General features: G+C 47.3%; 1 protein-coding gene across 2 annotated transcripts in view; it reads right to left on the bottom strand.

The window, feature by feature from the left end:
• Positions 1-409: 409 nt before the first annotated feature.
• Positions 410-17,183, bottom strand: part of ARNT (aryl hydrocarbon receptor nuclear translocator) — a 60,300-nt gene continuing 43,526 nt past the window's right edge. For both annotated transcript variants that reach the window (XM_084769772.1, XM_084769773.1), the window contains 14 exons: positions 16,819-16,884; positions 15,827-15,912; positions 12,796-12,872; positions 11,271-11,405; positions 9,322-9,396; positions 8,267-8,418; positions 5,984-6,094; positions 5,707-5,809; positions 5,239-5,362; positions 4,970-5,072; positions 4,480-4,627; positions 2,007-2,169; positions 1,300-1,466; positions 410-548 (listed from right to left, as the gene is read on the bottom strand). In XM_084769772.1, coding sequence (XP_084625898.1) covers positions 459-548; positions 1,300-1,466; positions 2,007-2,169; positions 4,480-4,627; positions 4,970-5,072; positions 5,239-5,362; positions 5,707-5,809; positions 5,984-6,094; positions 8,267-8,418; positions 9,322-9,396; positions 11,271-11,405; positions 12,796-12,872; positions 15,827-15,912; positions 16,819-16,884 — 1,600 coding nt within the window. In that variant the 3' untranslated portion in view covers positions 410-458. The remainder of the gene's footprint in view (positions 549-1,299; positions 1,467-2,006; positions 2,170-4,479; positions 4,628-4,969; positions 5,073-5,238; positions 5,363-5,706; positions 5,810-5,983; positions 6,095-8,266; positions 8,419-9,321; positions 9,397-11,270; positions 11,406-12,795; positions 12,873-15,826; positions 15,913-16,818; positions 16,885-17,183) is intronic.

Raw genomic sequence — 17,183 nt, 5'->3', positions numbered from 1 at the left:
CGCACGCACGCACGCACGCACACTCACAAACATTCATGCTCTTTCATGTCTTCTTCCCAGGGGAGCGGCTCACTTCCTCAGGCTCCACAACACCCTCAGTGTGAGGACAGCTCTCCTGCCCGCTGGTCACAATGTCCATCCAGGGCAGTGAGTGCTGTCTGGTTCTTCTATACTGCCCTTGACTCCAGCATAAATCATTTCTGTGCAACTTCTGGTTAGAAGACACAGGGACAGGAACCCTAACCTCACCTATCCTCAGATTTCCAGGGGACCCTAAAAGCCTGGGAAATTAATTTAACTTCTCCTAAAATGTCACTTCAGAGAGTCACGGGGTGAAGGGTCCGTTTGTATCAGGGGTGAGGGAAGGGAAGGGAGAGGAACCTTTATTCTGTTTACAGAAGATTTGCTTTTAAAAACAAACAGTGATTTCCCCCGCCCTTATCCTCACCCCAACAGTTCTATTCTGAAAAGGGGGGGAACATGGTTAGGTCAGGGAATTCTTCGTTGTTGTAGCTGGTGCTCTGGTCGCCCAACATGGACAGCATTTCCTAATGAGACAAGGTTAGATCCGGGTCACACACCATCATCTTACTGAGTTCCCTCCCAGCCCCTCAACCCCTCCATCTTTCTCCTCTAGCTCCTTTATTTTCCTGTTCTCTAGAGCTTCCTTGATATTTTCTTTCTTTTTTTAAAAGATGAACTACTTTTAAAAAGATTTATTTATTATTGAGCATACAGTGCTCTGCCTGCACATACACCTGCAGGCCAGCAGAGGGCACCGGATCACATCACAGATGGTTGTGAGCACCATGTGGTTGCTGGGAACTGAACTCAGGACCTCTGGATGAGCAGCCAGTGCTCTTAACCACTGAGCCATCTCTCCAGCCTGTTCTTTGATATTTTCAATGGAAGAAAATATGCAGCCACATCCCACTTAGCCCCCAGAGGCTTATCTGAAACGTGCACATCACATGTTTCCAGCCAAACCCTACTTTGCCTTCTTCTGGACCCCATTCAGTCCGGCAGCCTTACAGCTGAAGTCAGCTGTTCTCCTTCAGGTCTGACTGTCCTACTCTGAGGCAGGTCTTGGTATGTGAGTTAGAGCATCTTTACGGTTGCTTCACCGTGGCAGCTTTGCCTGGTCTGGCTAAAAGGTGTGTTTATAATCGCTTCCGTTCCTGACATTCATCCCCACAGAGCCTTTCTGCCTTCCCTTCCGTCTCATCTCAGACAACCCCAACCAATACCGAGCACTCGTCCGTCTGTCCCTCCCTCCATTTCTAAAGTGCTGCCGCTCACCTGGAAGACCTCAGGCTGGCTGGGCGGCGGTGCTGAGGTTTGCTGGACGTGCTGCTCACTGGAACTGGACCGATGATGAGGCTGCTGGCCCTGCCACTGCGGCCAGCCACCCACACCCTCTGAGGTCCGGGCCTGGAACTGTCCTGCAGTCTGTCCAGCCTCAGGAGCTGGAAATAAAGTAAGGGTAAACAGTTTCATCTGTTAGCACCAATGGAGGAGAGAAACCAGCACACAGCTGCTTATGAGTCGACAACTTCACTATGACGCCTCTTCTGCTTTAAAACTCAGTCTTAAACTAAGCTTCATTCCCTAGAGAGCACCTCTGAGGAATTCTGTTCCTTTAAATAGGCAACCCATAAGTATACATGTTTTTTATTACAGGTGTTAAAAGTTTTTCTACAGATTTTTAAGGATCATTACTGTTTTGTGTGTGGTGCGTACGAGCATGTGAGTTGGGCTCATGGTGTGTGGAGTCAGCGCTTTCCTGCCACTGGCTCTGGAAACTGAGCTCAGGTCATCAGGCTGTATGTCCAACACTTTGCCCAGTGAGCCGCTGCAACAGCCCCTGTTTTTCATTTCAACAGACCAGGCCCATGCAGCTCCTTATCATCAGTTCAGAACAAACAGGACACAGAGAAACTGCCCTGACTACCAACCCCTCTTTGGTTGGATTTTCCTACTATCTCCCTGCTGTGTTGTGAACTTACGGAAGCTGGCCCCACGGCTGGTGAGACCGGGGTAGGTAGCAGTGCCTGGTGATGCAGTGGGAGCACCTGGCACAGACATGGCACTGAAGGAGGACGAAGTCTGAAAGCTGCTCACACCAAACTGGGACGAACGCGTTTTGGCTGCAGCCTGGGTGGACACTTGCTAAAGAAAACAGAGAACAGAGTATTAACTGTGCACTTCCCTCCTGGAGTCAGCACTCACTCACCAACCACATTGCTCTGAGCTCAGCCCAGGGCCTGCCTCCAACTGCAGACTTCTGACTAGCTCCCAATTCCTGCTAAATCCCTGATTACAGGCAAGTAAAGTGCAAAACAAAAAGAATGACAAATTGTGGTGACTATGTGACTAAGCTCACTGGGTCATGAAGCAGGGGAAAGACACTGAGGCAGAAGAGGCACTAGCCGGGGAGAGGGAGACATACCAGGAAGTCTAGAGCAGAAAAAGGGGTTATGACCAGGAAACATCTTGCACACACATGACAACACTACAGCAACCCAACTCCTGTACATAACGAGCAAATAAAACTCTGAGAATTAACAGAAATCATGGTATAAATTACATCTGTGTGCATGCTCAGCATCCATATGCAGCTCACGTGCATGAACATGTCTTCCTCATTCTCCACCTTAGATGTGTGTTCATGTGCACATGTGTGGGGGTAAGTGTTGCATGCACACATAAGATAACAACGATGTTGGGTGTCTTATTACTCTCTACTTTGTTCGTCCATTCATCCATCCACCCATCCCTCTATCGATTTTTTTGAGGCAGGGTTTCTCTGTGTAGCCCTGGCTGTCCTGGAACTTACTCTGTAGACCAGGCTGGCTTTGAACTCACACAGCTCTGCCTGCCTCTGCCTCCCAAGTGCTGGGACCACCGGCTTCCATCTTACATTTTGAGGCTGGGTTCTCAATGGCCCTGGGTCTCACCATCTGGCTGGACCGACTGTAGCTCTAGGGATCCAGCGCCCCAGTTCTGGGGACACAGGTGTGTTCTATCACATCTGATTTTCCTTCTTTAACATTTACTTCGTATGTCTGAGTGTGTGCACACGTGTGCACACATGCAGGCATGGGCACTGATGTTAGAAAGGAGCATGCAGGGCTGGTTCTCTTTTCCCTCCAAGTGGGTCTTGGGGACTAACTCAGGTCATCAGGCTTGCGTGACAAGCACACAGCCCACAGAGCCAACGCCAGTCCCAGCAGTGACCAGACCCCACTGTCTGGGTCTGCGCAGCGCGCACAGCAGCCATTTCCCCAGGCTCTCTTCCTAGCAGCACTACCAGTTTTCTTCTTACGGAGGAGTTTGGTGACAACTCTCGGAGGGAAGTTCATGTCCATGCTCAGTTACGTCTTTCTCAGTGCTTCTCTTTAAATCTGTATTTAAAGTGTCTTTTAATAAAAACTCTAAACTTGCTTCAAGAAGAAAAGAAAAAAAATTGGAAAAAAGAAACTAGAAATGAAACCTATTACTAAGCTTACCAGGAGAGACTCCTGGTTGACACTTTGGACAGCATCTTCCTGCTTTTGTTTTCCATTGACTGCGTTGCTGCTGTTCTGGTTTTTTTTCTCACTATGTGGCCCTGGCCCGTCCTTCTGCCTCAGCCTCTTCTGTGGTGGGATTAAAGCTGTGTATTCTCACACCTTGTTGTGCTGTTTCCTGACTAAGAAACTAGTCATGCATCGCCTAACAGTTTTTGAGGGATCATAATTTCTACAGATATCCAAAAATAGTACAATTTAATAATGACTCCTAGGAGACAGTACACGGCACTTATGTCAGCAGGCCCCGTCTTCACCATCAGTGCTCATCCTGGGCAGTGAAGTAACATGTGACTTTCCTGTGCACTTCTGCACAGATAAGACATACATGCAACGACTCTGGAGCTGGGTTCCAGTTTTCTTTTTTTAGACGTTTTAAAAATATTATAAATAAGCCTAACATATTTTATATACATGAGACTATTTTCTTTCTTTTTTTTAGTTTTTTAGAGACAGGGTTTCTCTGTGTAGCCTTGGCTGTCCTGGACTCCCTTTGTAGACCAGGCTGGCCTCAAAGTCACAGAGATCCGCCTGCCTCTGCCTCCCGAGTGCTGGGACTAAAGGCATGCACTGCTACCACCCAGCTGAGACTATATTTTCACAAGTAAATGAATAGAATTACTAATTTTCTACTTTGTTCCTGTATCACATGGTCCTAATCAGTGACAAACTCTTTGAATTGACTCCAAACAAGCCTAGGTCAGCGCTGTTCACAGTTCAGACGTAAGGTGAAGAGTGAAAACCATGGGCTCTAGTGAGTTCTGCAACTATCTCTGGTGTTTCAATTATCTGGCTACTCTCAACAAAGATGACAATTCCTGGAGAGGAAGTATCTAAAATGACAACAGAGGAAGAAAGACCCCAACAAATAAAAAACAACACACAGGGTCAGAAAGACAGGAGGATTTACCTGGGCGGAGAATCCTGGACGGGTGCTCGAGGTCCAAGTCGGGGCTGCTCCCTGGCTAGGGTTGGAGTGACGAGAAATCTGGGCCAACATCTGCCCTGCAGAAGGTGATGGCTGGACAATGGTTACCGGAGGGGTCAGACCACTAGTCCTAGGAGGCAAGGACAGAGGCAACGGATTCAATGGTGACTCTATCACAGAAGCCACAGATCGGCGGACAAATTCTATCCCTAGATTCCTCTGATTTCCCTGGAGTTAAGGAAAACCTGATAAATTGGAAAAGCACAACAAAGACCGACAGTCACACACTGGCCAGACAGAGTTGGGACTTGGAACAAGGCAGAAGAGTCGGAGCAAAAAGCAGGGCAAAGCAGCTTCTTTGTCTCACCCCAGGTCCGTCCAAAAGGACCTGAGAAGCGAGGGAAGGCGGACACGTGGATTCAGCCCCTGCATCCGCAGAGCCCTGTCAAGCAGCACACACATATGGGCTCACCTGAAGTTTTCTGCCGGCCGGGGGTTGGGAGGGAATGAGCTGCCCTGGGAGAACAGCTGGTGGGTGGCAGGGACAGTGCTGGAGGAGATGCCTTTACTCTCATCTGTAGACCAAAAGCAGTTGGGGGAGGGCCATCAAGGGGCTGTAGCGTACAGTGTAGTAAGCCCTGCTACTCAGGAGGAAGCATGTCGGGAGACGACTGACTGGGCAGTGGCATCAGTGATGATCAAAACCCGTCTGTAAAAGGAGTCTGCAGGGGAATCCTGTACCTGTGCTGATGCTGGGATAGATTTCGGAAAACCTTGGATCTCTGTCCTGGGCAAAGAGACCCTCTGACTTCTCAAGGGGCTTGCTGTGTTCTGGTCCTGCAGTTGCCACAGACTGGACAGAAACCTATGGAATAAAATAATAAAAACAATCAATAAATGGTTAATCTGGCAATTCAATAATGTCCACGTTTATATAAAAACACACATATTCTCACTGGCACTGGAAATGTTTTTCAAGATTTATTTCTATCTTTTTAATTATGTGTTATGTATGTGCAGAAGTCAGAGATATCAGACCTGGAGCCAGAGTTACAGGTAGTTGTGAGCCACCCAGTGTGGGTGCTAGGGACTCAACCTGGGCCTTCCGCAAGAACAGCGCTCTCTTAACCACTGACGCCACCTTGCCAGCACCAAGATCCACTCAAAGAGAGGCTGGCTGTCTTCTTACAGGAAAAGGTGTGCACTCACCTGGGAATGACTGTAGCTGGCCAGCCCATCTCGTCCTGGCACCAGATCCAGTTCTGTTTGCTGCTGCTGCTGCTGCTGCTGCTGCTGCTGCTGCTGCTGCTGCCTATAGGAGAAACACCAGTGTGCAGAGCAACCGGGGACAAGGAGATTTTAACAAAGGATTTGGGGGAAAGGCCTTTAAAAAATAAACCATATGCAGCAACAACAAAAAACTGATTGCACATCAGCACGTCCCAACTGGTGATCGCTCAAAGGTAATTGTTTCACCGTTTCTTACCTGGACACCAGCTGCCCTGTGCCCATTTCTAAGGATAAATTGGCAGCTGGACCCAGCTGTGACCTCTGGATTGTGTTAGACAGTGCAGGCCGTGGTTCCTGGCTAGAGTTCCTAGGAAATAAAGAAGACAAGAACACAGAAGGGGGAAACAAGGAATGACTCAATACAATAAACTCTATATACTGCCCTGTAATGTGGGGCAATCACTAACGGATCTTTATGAAGTCCAGCCCATAAGTAACTTACCAGCAAACAAACAAACAAACAAACAAAACCCTATACCCTGGACAGCACAGTACAAACTGAAACTATGTCCGAAGAAACAGGGGCTCATCCTGTTCTCTGTTTGCTTGATGTCCTGAAACAAGGTCTCACACATAGGCCAGGCTGGTTACAAATGTGCACCACCACACTCAGTTTCTGAGGTGCTAGGGATGCACCAGGGCCACAGGCATGCTGGGCAGGCACACTACCAACTGCACAACTGTATGTACGCTAATAACCATCTGTGTAACAGGTGGGATATGCGGCCTGTGCAACACACCTCAAGAGAACGTACTAAAAGGCTGAGCGCTAGGGGCTGGGGATGTGCTTCAGTAGGTACACGCACTTCCTGTTCTTGTGAAGGGCAAGGCTTAGGCACCGTTACCTACATGGCTTCTCATAACTGTCACCAACTCTAGTTCCTAGGGATCTGATCTCCTTCTTCTGACTCTGGGGACATCAGACACATATGTAGTGCACACACATACATGTCAGGAAAGCACACATATAAAATCTTTTAAAAACTAAAGAAAAAATTAAAGCTGAAAGCGTGGCATGGTGGTACACACCTGTAATCCTAAATTTTCTGTGAGGCAGAAAAAAATGACTGCTGTGAGTTCAAGCGCAGCCTGGCCTATTGAGTTTCAGGCCGTCCCGGACTACATAGGGAGACCCTGCCTCAAAAATCAAACAAACACACACAAAAACCAGACAAGACCACCACCACCAAAGAGCAAGCTCAGAGAACGGAGCAGACACTAGTGTGAGAGTGAGCTGTGACTGTGCTCTGCAGTGCGCTGTGACCAGGGGACAACCCTGTCCACTGCCTGTCTTATATATAAAGATTATAGGAGAACAGCCATGTTCTTTCTGTGCCTGCTGTGACAGTACATACAACAGCAAAGTTGCGTGAGCGGTAAAGAGCACATGGTCCACACAAGGCTGAAGTATTTATTTCGTATGTCCTTCATAGAGAAATTTGCCACTTTTGTTTTAGATGAAAATCCTTCTGGACTAGAGCAAAACATTCCTGGACAAAACAAAATCCTGGAGGCAAATAAAACACACCTGTAACTCTAGTACTCAGGGAGGTAGGGATATAGCTGTGAGTTCAAGGCCAGCTTGGTTTGCAAATAAGATTTCTATATCAGCCAGGGATATAGAATGAGACTCAACCTCAAAAACAAACACAGAAAGTCGGGCGCAGTGGCGCACGCCTGCAATCCCAGCACTTGGGAGGCAGAGGCAGGTGGATCTCTGTGAGTTCGAGGCCAGCCTGGTCTACAAAGCGAGTCCAGGACAGCCAGGGCTACACAGAAAAACCCTGCCTCACCCCCCTACCCTGGCCTTAAAAAAACAAAAAACAAAAAACCAACACCAAAACAACGTAAAACCTGCCCCCCCAAAAATCCTGAAGTAAGAGAAACAGTTCAGTGGACAGCACGTTGCCTACATTCTGCACAAACCCCTGGGTTTGACCATCAGCCACACAATAAGTAAACTGACTAAGAAAAAGTAAAATATAACTAAATAAAGAAAATTCAGAAAACTGACATGAGAACCTTTGCATTTCAAGAACTCATCTTTGAACCGCTGTTTTAATTTTACTTTCAACCTCCTAGAAAGCAAAGAAGTCCCCTGAGCACACTGCAGTGGGCAGCGGTGGGCAGCGGTCGCCCACAGCACGAGCTCCTGTGCTTATTAGCACTCACTCTGCCACACGCCCGTGAGGTGGCTGCTGGGAAAAGGTGCTCGCCACCATGCCTGTCCTGTTACACGCCCGTGTGACGTGCATGAATTAATAAACAGATGTCAAAGCAAACAAAGCCTGCCTTGCTCTCCAGCTCAGCTCTATCAAGTCCTACAGACAGATGTTATATGAGGAACCTCAAGCTGATGGTGTTTACTAAGTCCACGCCGGAGAGGAGGAGAGAGCATAAGGCTAGGATGTGCCACCCCGCCCGCCCCAGGAGGCTACAGGGAAAAGGACCCAACCCGAGGACCCTGGAGCACACGTACTTCACATTGGTGTTGGTGCAGATGATGTACTCGATTTCATCTGAGTATGGGTTTTGGAAGGTGAAGGAGCTGGTTCTCATCCAGAGCCATTCTCGGGCCTTAGAGCGGAACCGGAACATGACAGACAGCACTTGGCCTTTTAGTTTCACCACCTGAAAGGGTTTTCATCCATCAGTGGACTTAAAAGAAAAGAAAATTAAGTAATAATCTTCCCATTTTTGCAACCACAGGTCTCTTGTGTTACTGCTCTTGAGGCACCAGTCTTTTCAAATGTTCAAATAAGAGAAAGAGGAGATTAAGGGGAGCAAGTGTCTGGTGGCAGAGTGTCCCCCAGGGCTGCAGGCTGCACGGCTGTGCAGTCAGGGGACACAGAAGCCATGTTTGCATGTCTCCTTCCAGGCTGCTGTACATGTACTTGATGAACTGGCTTTTTAAGTCTGTACCAGGAATTTCAGTTTGCTGACACTAAATACATTTACACATTACTCATCAATCTTAGCTCTTCAGCTCAAACCTTGAGAATTTTGGTTTCCACAAAACCCCTCCAGGAAGCCTTAGTTTGGTTAATATTTTAGTTCCTGTTCTTATGGAACAGAAGACCATCTTTCACTTCCCTACCTCTAACAACAGAGCCTATTAGCAACTAACACGCACTTAAGGTGTAAACAAGAGCGAACTGTTTTCTACAGCCAGGCCTATTATAGTCACCAAGGACCCTCAGGGGCTCATGCCTGAAAACCACAACCAGTCACAAGTGAGCCAGCTTTCAATTTTCTACACAAGAATTGTGAGAAAACTTTCCTGCTACAATGGGAACAAGGTCAGTGGAGCAGATAGTATTTTAAATGCTTTGAAGACAATTTCTTGGATAAAGCCAAAGCAGAAATACCTTGGGCTTTGTCTAGTTTCAGAGAATCATCGTTTCCTACTCCTTGCGAACACCCGCTGAGTACAAGGAGAAGCGCTGTGTGCACCACAGTGCCTGCCTGCACCCTGACCAGTCCCTAGAAAGAGATCAAAGCCTGTGCTCACACCCAAACCAGGAGGAACGTTACCTGTTGAAAGCTGTCCCTTAGAAGTTGCTGGTCTTCAGGATGACAAAATTCTACAATATTCTTTCCTAAGAGCTCCTAGAAGGGAGAGAGAAAAGTACACTTTATGGTCACATAACCTTCCTATCAGCCAGAGATGTAAATGTTTTCTCTTCTCTTTACCCTACTATAAGTAGGTGGATGGAGGAAAAAGGTCACTAGAAACAGGACAAGAGACACTCAGCCTGGTGCTCACAGCTCCATCTCTGGACCCACATAGTGGGGAGAACCGACTCTCAGCTGTACTTGCATCCTAAGGGTCACGTGTGCACTTGTGTTTGTAGGATGTGGCAGTTAAAACTAAAGAGCTTTTTCTGTCACCTTACCAGCTCTCTTTAGTGATATCATTTTAGAGGGAATGTTGCCAGGCACGGTGGCATGCTCTGGAGTATCAGCAGCTCAGGCTGGCACAGTCTGAGGCTACCCTCAGAAGAGACTGGGGGTGGGAACGGAAAAAGCTGAGCCTGTAGACAATGCCCGTGCCTTGCAAGCCTGAGGACCTGAGCCTGGGCCTTAGAATACACATTTAAACTGCAGGGGTGGGAACCCAGGCGGAGCAGGAGAGATGCCCAGTCCTTGAGCTCTTGCAAAGGCCACATATCAGGCAGCTGAAAATGAAGAACCAAGTTGGAAAATTTATAATCCTTGATCCAACACACTTCCTTTTGGCTACAGAGCAGTGGTTATCAAGACAGAGTTATAACCACCTAGCATCCAGTCCCAGGGATCCAATGCATTCTTCTGGTCTCTGTGGTATCAGGGAAATACATGCTGCACATAATACTTACATACTACACACACACACACACACACACACACACACACACACACACACACACACACACACGCCTGGAGACGCAACCCTTCAGTCAGCACTTGGGAGGCAGAGGCAGGCAGATCTCTGAGTTCGAGATCTCCGGTCTACACAGTGAGTTCCAGTCCAGCCAAAGCAACATGAGACGCTGTTTCAAAAATAAAAACAGTCAAGTGTGGTATATTCTCATAACCTTGCAGTAGTCAGAGACAGGTGGATCATGGGAGCGCCGTGGCCAGCAAGCCTAGGCCTAGTTGGCAAGTTCCAGGCCAGTGAAAGGTCTTGCTGACTAGCACCCAGCGAACCCCCGCCCCCAGGGTTGTGCCATGGCCTTCTCACCCATGTGCACACACAGTAACTGGCTTCTCAAAGCTTATTTCCAACTTGAGCACTTACACACCCAGGGCTCTGGGCTGATTTTGTCTCTGGTATGATGGTTTTTAGGGGTGGTGGTGGTGCATATGGAATCGGGTATCTACACCACTGTTTGTGAGAGCTTTCCCCCTGCACTGTCTTAGCACCCTTGCTGAAAATCTAATGACCATGAATGTCAAAGCCCTCCCTTCTGGCCTACTCAGCAGCACAGGCCAGTGCGTTAGCACCACACCTCACACTGCCTGAGAACAGCTTTACAGGAAGTGTTGGATCAGGGCCACAGGCAAATCCTCTACCTTAGTTCACTTTCATGACGTCTTCCCTGCCCATTTCACATATGTAGAGCCAGTCTCACATAGGTCACATAGGTCACATAGGTCACAGATGTCATCTAAGTCAGGGAGTCACCTGATCTACCACTGCATGAGCGCAGAAAAATAACCAATGCTATACTTACAATTACAGGCTATTATTCCAATAGCAATTACATAAATTACCTAAATACAGGTAGTTACACTACAATAATCAGAGCACGCAGCTCTGAGTTACCTATATTAATGTCAGTAATAAAGCGTTAGGACATACTTATACCTACTATTTCCATGTGGCGTCACAAACACCTCTGTTTCTGAGCTGGGCTGCTGTATTTTGGCCCCCCCACCCCCGACAGTGGCAGCAGAGCACAGAGCCTAAGCATCAACAGCGGAGCGACGCCACTTCTCACCTGGGGCTGGTAGCCGACAGTCGCCACGCAGCGATGGTCGACGAAGGTGAACACCCCCTCTATGTTGTGTCGGGAGATGAACTCTGTTGGCTGACAGATGTTACTCATGTCTGTACAGTTGGGAGAGCTAGTCACCTAGAGTGAAGAGAGGAAAGTGAGCCAAAACGCAACCATTACTTCCAGAAACATTTTCAATCTCTCCGTGAGTATCTGCGTAGACGTGAGACGACCAAATTTAGGAACCTTTTTTTGTGTGTGCGTGGTTTTCTTTCCAGACAGGGTTTCTCTGTGTAGCCCTGGCTGTCCTAGACTTGCTTCGTAGCCCAGGCTGGCCTCGAACTCACAGAGATTCGCCCATCTCTGCCTCCCAAGTGCTGGGATTAAAGGCGCCACCACTGCCCGGCTCAGATTTAGGAACTTCTGTGTTTCACCCAGAAGTACAAAAGCGGCAGCCCCAGTGACAGGCGTGAAGTCTGCTCTCCTCCTGCACAAGTCTCTTCACCAAGTCAGTGAAGGAGGAAATGACGGCTGCAGCCCTAAGCCACCTACTTTTCACTTGGCTACTCTGTGTTCATTGTTCAGAACGGGTCACGTTTATGAGAAACCTGTGCTCATGAAAAGAATCAAACTCAAGGGGCTGGAGGGATGGCTCAGCGTTAGGGGAACTGGCTGCTCTCCAGAGAGCCTGAGTTCGAGTACCAGCACCCACACAGCAGGTTCCAGTTCCAGGGGATCTGACGACTTCTAGCCCCATCAGGGGAACAGGCATGCAAGTGGTGCACAGACACACATGCAAGGAAAACACTCGTTAAAAAAAAATTAAGATTTTAAAATTTAATTAATTTATTCAGATTACAACTCAATTGTTATTCCATCACTTGTATCCTCCCTCCCTCCCACTTTCACCCTATTCCCCTCCCCTAGGTCTATGACCGAGGGGGACCTCCTCCCCCACTATATGGTCACAGGCTATCAAGTCTCATCCTGGCAGCCTGCTTATCCTTTCTCTGAGTGCCACTAGGCCTCCCCACCAAGGGGAGGTGGTCAAATATGGGGCACCAGAGTTCATGTCAGAGTCAGCCCCGCTCTCCACACAGCTGTGGAGCATGTCCTGACCGTTGCTCTTTTTTTGCATAGAGACAAAAGAAATGAATTGGAAATGGCAAAGTAAGTAGTGTAAAGCTAAAATGACAAAGTCAGGGGGAGCCTGGCACGGAGATGCCTGCCTATACCCCAGCATGCAGGAGTGGGAGGACCCCTCAACCAAAGAGCTGGAGGCCTAGGGACAGGCAAGTGTCATCGTAATATCAACAACAAGAAGATTACCACCCTCCCTCATGCTCTTGATTTTTGCTAAGTCTGAGAGTAGCAATGTTTACAATAAATATTTTTTTTTCAGATCTTGAGTTTTATGGAAGTTTCCTATGTATTTACAGAGCAAGAAAAGGAAATTAACACAGTAAGTCCTGAAAAGATTTTTTTCCTAATTTAAAAGGGACACACAGATGTGAAGACTCATACTTGCCTGCAGCCGGCCAATAGCCACTAGGCAGAATTTACTTCCCTGGCCAGCCTCCGGGTCTTCATCTGGGAGGGAGACACCTTCATGAAGGAAAAGGAGAATAACTCAGAGTTTGAGAGATCTCAAACTCAAATCCTTTAAAGGCAAGAGACTAAGGACTCACCAATACATTTCAGTGTGAAGATGCTAATATAAAACAATAGATTAGAAAAGGCCATCAATTATACAGAATTTGTATCAATTGGTTGTGTGTGTGTGTGTGTGTGTGTGTGCGTGTGTGTGTGTTTTATTTTAAAAACAGAATATAACAGAACATTTGTAGTTGAGTGTAACCATGACTTTTCACTGTCCTCCCCAATGCTAGGATTGTAGGCATATACCAACACACCTGCCTCCAACCATTTTAATTTTAACACATTGGAAAATACAAGTCCCAATCAAAGTAGCCTAAAAACATGAACTTTACATATGCTATGTGAATATATCATACATAGAGAAGTAAGCATTCCTACCTACCAATGGCTTTAAAAAAAAAAAGACTGATTGATTGATTTAATGTATATGAGTGCTCTATCTGCATGTATGCTCGCACACCACAAGAGGGCATCAGATCCCAGTATAGATGGTTATGAGCCATCACATGATTGCTGGGAATTGAACTCAGGACCTCTGTAAGAACAGACAGTGCACTCAACCACTGAGCCATCTCTCCAGGCCCTAAAAATTATATTATCCCAAACACCAAAAGATACTCATATTCAGAGCAAAAGGGAAAAAGAGTGCGTCCTTCCTGACTTCTTTATCTCTCATTTTATCCAGGAAAGGACGTTTTAATTGATAGCTATACATACATTAAATGTATGACTTATATAGAAAGTTAACTAAAAAGTTCATGTGTCATTATGCATGATATTTAAATTAACTTTTCTCAATGACATAATACCCATTTATTGGCTACATAGCATGTGCCAGACACTGTGCTTTTCTTACACTAAATCTAACTCTCACAATAATGCTAACATGATCTATTATCTCAAATTGTAGACAAGAAAACTGATGTAAAGGTCAAGTAACTTACCATAGGTTAAACCATTAATATAATGCAGGAAAGCAAATGTTAAGTTTTGTAATTCAATGTAGATTTCTCTTTTTTTTCCGAAACAGGGCTTCTCTGTGTAGCCCTGGCTATCCTGAACTCATTTTGTAGGCCAGGCTAGCCTTAAACTCACAGAGATCCACCTGCCTCTGCCTCCTAAGTGCTAGGATTAAAGGCGCTGCCGCCACCACCACCACCACCCAGCTGTGATTTCCTCTTAAAATATATCGAAGGAGGCTGAGAGATGGCTCAGTGGTTAAGAGCAAGCACTGGCTGCTCTTCCAGAGGCCCCAGGCTCAGTCCCCAGCACCACATGGCAGCTCACACCTGTCTGTGACTTCAGTTCCTGAGCACCTGACACCATCTTTTGGCCTACGTGGGGGCTAGGAAACAAGCACACAGACACACGAGCAGACAGCAGCCCGCACATGTAGGCGGTAGCTAACACTCGTCTCTCTTTGCCTTCCTGCCTTCTGTGAGTCCCCACTTCCCAGCAGTCCTCCCCCAGGAGGGAAGCAGAACATCTCCCAGAAGGTGAGCTCTGGAAAGGCGACAGTCGGTTACCATGCTGGCCTCGCTAGGTCTGGAGAAGCCAGCTGTAAGCCCAGCACGCATGAGGCTGAGGAAGAGTGCCTTGCTGCCCACACATACTGATCGCCTTTGCTACCTCCCTTATTTATTCTCAACCTCAGATAAAGCTGGTCTGCTCACATCTAGCCCCTGCAGAGGACGCCTCCATCCACAGCCGTGCAGTCAGGTCCTTCACGTCCACCCCTCAAGGCCTCTCTCCCACTTCAGTGCCCAAACTAACTGCACTAAATTCCAGGGTTTCAAGCTCAGCATAGTGTCGCACACCTTTAATCCGTGGACTTTGCCTGGTAGATTTCTGTGGGTCTGAGGTCAGCCTGGTCTTTATAAAGAACTCCAGGGCAGCCAGGGCTATACAGAGACCCTGTCTCAAATAAAATAAAATAAAATTCCAGTGTTTCTTTGCCACGACTGCTTAAAGACACAGTATTCAGTGTACACTATTATTAAGAATAGTTTAAAACTATATACAATTACTTGTTTATTTGTTTTTTGTTTTTTGTTTTTTTTTTGGGTCCTTACATATACCAGGCAAGTACTCTATTACTGAACTGTAATCTTAGCCCTAATAACCAAATTCTAAGCCACCTATGGTAACTCATCCTTGGTAATTCCAGGAGGAGTTTGAGCTGGGAAACCTGCTTAAAATCAGGAGTTCCAGGCTAGAAATGAATTAAGTATTGATTTTATATATGATATTACATACTGTAAATATATAGGAGCGAGATACATAATATATATAGGGTAACACATTTTAAAAGCCTCATTTATTTTGTGTGTGTATTTGCCTGTGTGAGTTTATAGGTACCACATGTGTACAGGAACCTGCAGAGGCCAGAAGAAGGTGTCAGAGCCCAGGGAACTGGTGTTATAGGTGTGCAAGCCAACATGTGGGTGCTGAGAGCTGAGCCCAGGTGTTCTGCAAGAGAAGGGTTTTTAACTGCCAAGCCCTCTTTTCAGCCCTCAATGACACACTGAAAACCAAAAAAAGTGGTGGCGCACACCTGTAATCCCAGCACGCAGGAGGCAGAGGCAGGTGGAATTCAGGCTAGCCGGGTCTACAAAGCCAGTTCCAGAACAGCCAGGGCTAAAGAGAAACCCTGTTTCAAAAAGCAAGCAAGGCTACAGGACATTCTGATAAAGGCAACACTGAGTCATGGCCAGATTTGAGTAACCCTTCCTCAAGTGAACTCTGGTCAGTCACGGTGAGGGATGTCTTTTCTCTCTAGCTTTCCCTTGTTATTCCTAAGCACCTTTCCAGTGGGGTCCGCAGTACTCTAACTGTTAATAAAATGACTTTCTTTATGTAGCCCAGTGCACGAGGAGAGAAATCACTCCATGATCCCCTACCTGCTGGGGGCCAGGCCTTGATGTAGCCTGTGCAGTGCACGACCACAAAGTGAGGCTCTCCTTCCTTCACAGAGCCGAGTCCGTTCCTAGAAGAGTTACAGGAATCAGGGTGAAGTTCTACAAAGTAAACCTGTCCTTTAAGAGCACCTATCTGCCCATTACTGGTACGTGTGTAGGTGCATGTGCCATTCAAACCTGCGGAGGTTGGGGGTCAACTGGAACAAGTCTTGGAGTCACTTCTATCCTCCCCTCCTCCTGTGGGTTGTGGGAACTGAGATCAGCTGGCAGCAAGTGCCTCTGTCTGCTAAGGCACCTTGCTGGCCCCAAAATATTTTGTTTTGTTTTCATTTAAAACAATTTTTTGTTTGTGCTTGTTTCTTTCTGTCCGTGTGTCTGTGTGGTAGGTGGAGGTCAGAGGACAAGTGTAGAAGTCAGCTCTCTCCTACCATGTGAGCTCCAGGACTCAACTGCTGCCAGGCCTGAGAGAGCTTATCAGGGGAGCCATCCCAGACGCCCCCACAGAGCAAAAGTTAAAGGGAAACAGCACCTAAGCACCTTTAACTTTAGCTGCTCAGTGCCTGTCCTTTCCCACCCAAGGCAAGCTTTTAGCCCTTGTTGAAGTAAAGCACACAAGAAAACAAAAACACACAAGAAAAACAGGCCAAGTCGTAGCAACTTCCTTAAACAACTGAGCAGGAAAAGCTTTTAAAGTTCAAAACAATCAAGCGTGGTGGCGCACTCCTGTAATCCCAGCACTCAGGAGGCAGAGGCAGGTGGATCTCTGTGAGTTCGAGGCCAGCCTGGTCTACAGAGAGAGTTCCAGGACAGCCAAGGCTGCACAGAGAGACCCTGTCTGGAAAAAACCAATAAATGAATGAAGTTCAGAAACATATTGCCAGAACGTAAGTGGCGGTGAGGTAAGAGAAGAGGGTGAGAGCTGGTAGAGAAAGTAAAAACCTCCGTCTCTTGATCTCCATCACTTAAGACTTTACCTGCATCTGTTCCTCAAAAAGCTCAGTCTATTCATGGAGACGGGGTCCACGGAGCTACTGCCACACCTGTCCCAACAAACAGAGAACACAAGTTGCTGGGCTATGAGAAACGCAACAGCAGGAGCAGCACACCTGGGTACACACTGCTAACAAGGAAAGTCAGGTTGAGACTGAGAAACGTTTTATTAATTTGATTATTTTGGGGTGGCACCTTCAGGCCCCCTGAACTTCTGACCCTGAGGTCACCAGCAGTGTGTGCTGCCGTGCACATGTGGAGGACAGACGACAGCTCAGGAGAGATGGTCTGCCCTATGTGGGTTCCAGCCGTCAAACTCACGTCATCAGGCTTTCTGCCAAGTTCCCTC

Source organism: Acomys minous (genome assembly GCF_964271855.1).
Source record: "Acomys minous genome assembly, chromosome: 19".
In the NCBI taxonomy this organism is placed as follows: domain Eukaryota; kingdom Metazoa; phylum Chordata; class Mammalia; order Rodentia; family Muridae; genus Acomys; species Acomys minous.
Note: the sequence above shows the minus strand (reverse complement) of the source record. Positions and strands in the feature narration are given on the sequence as shown.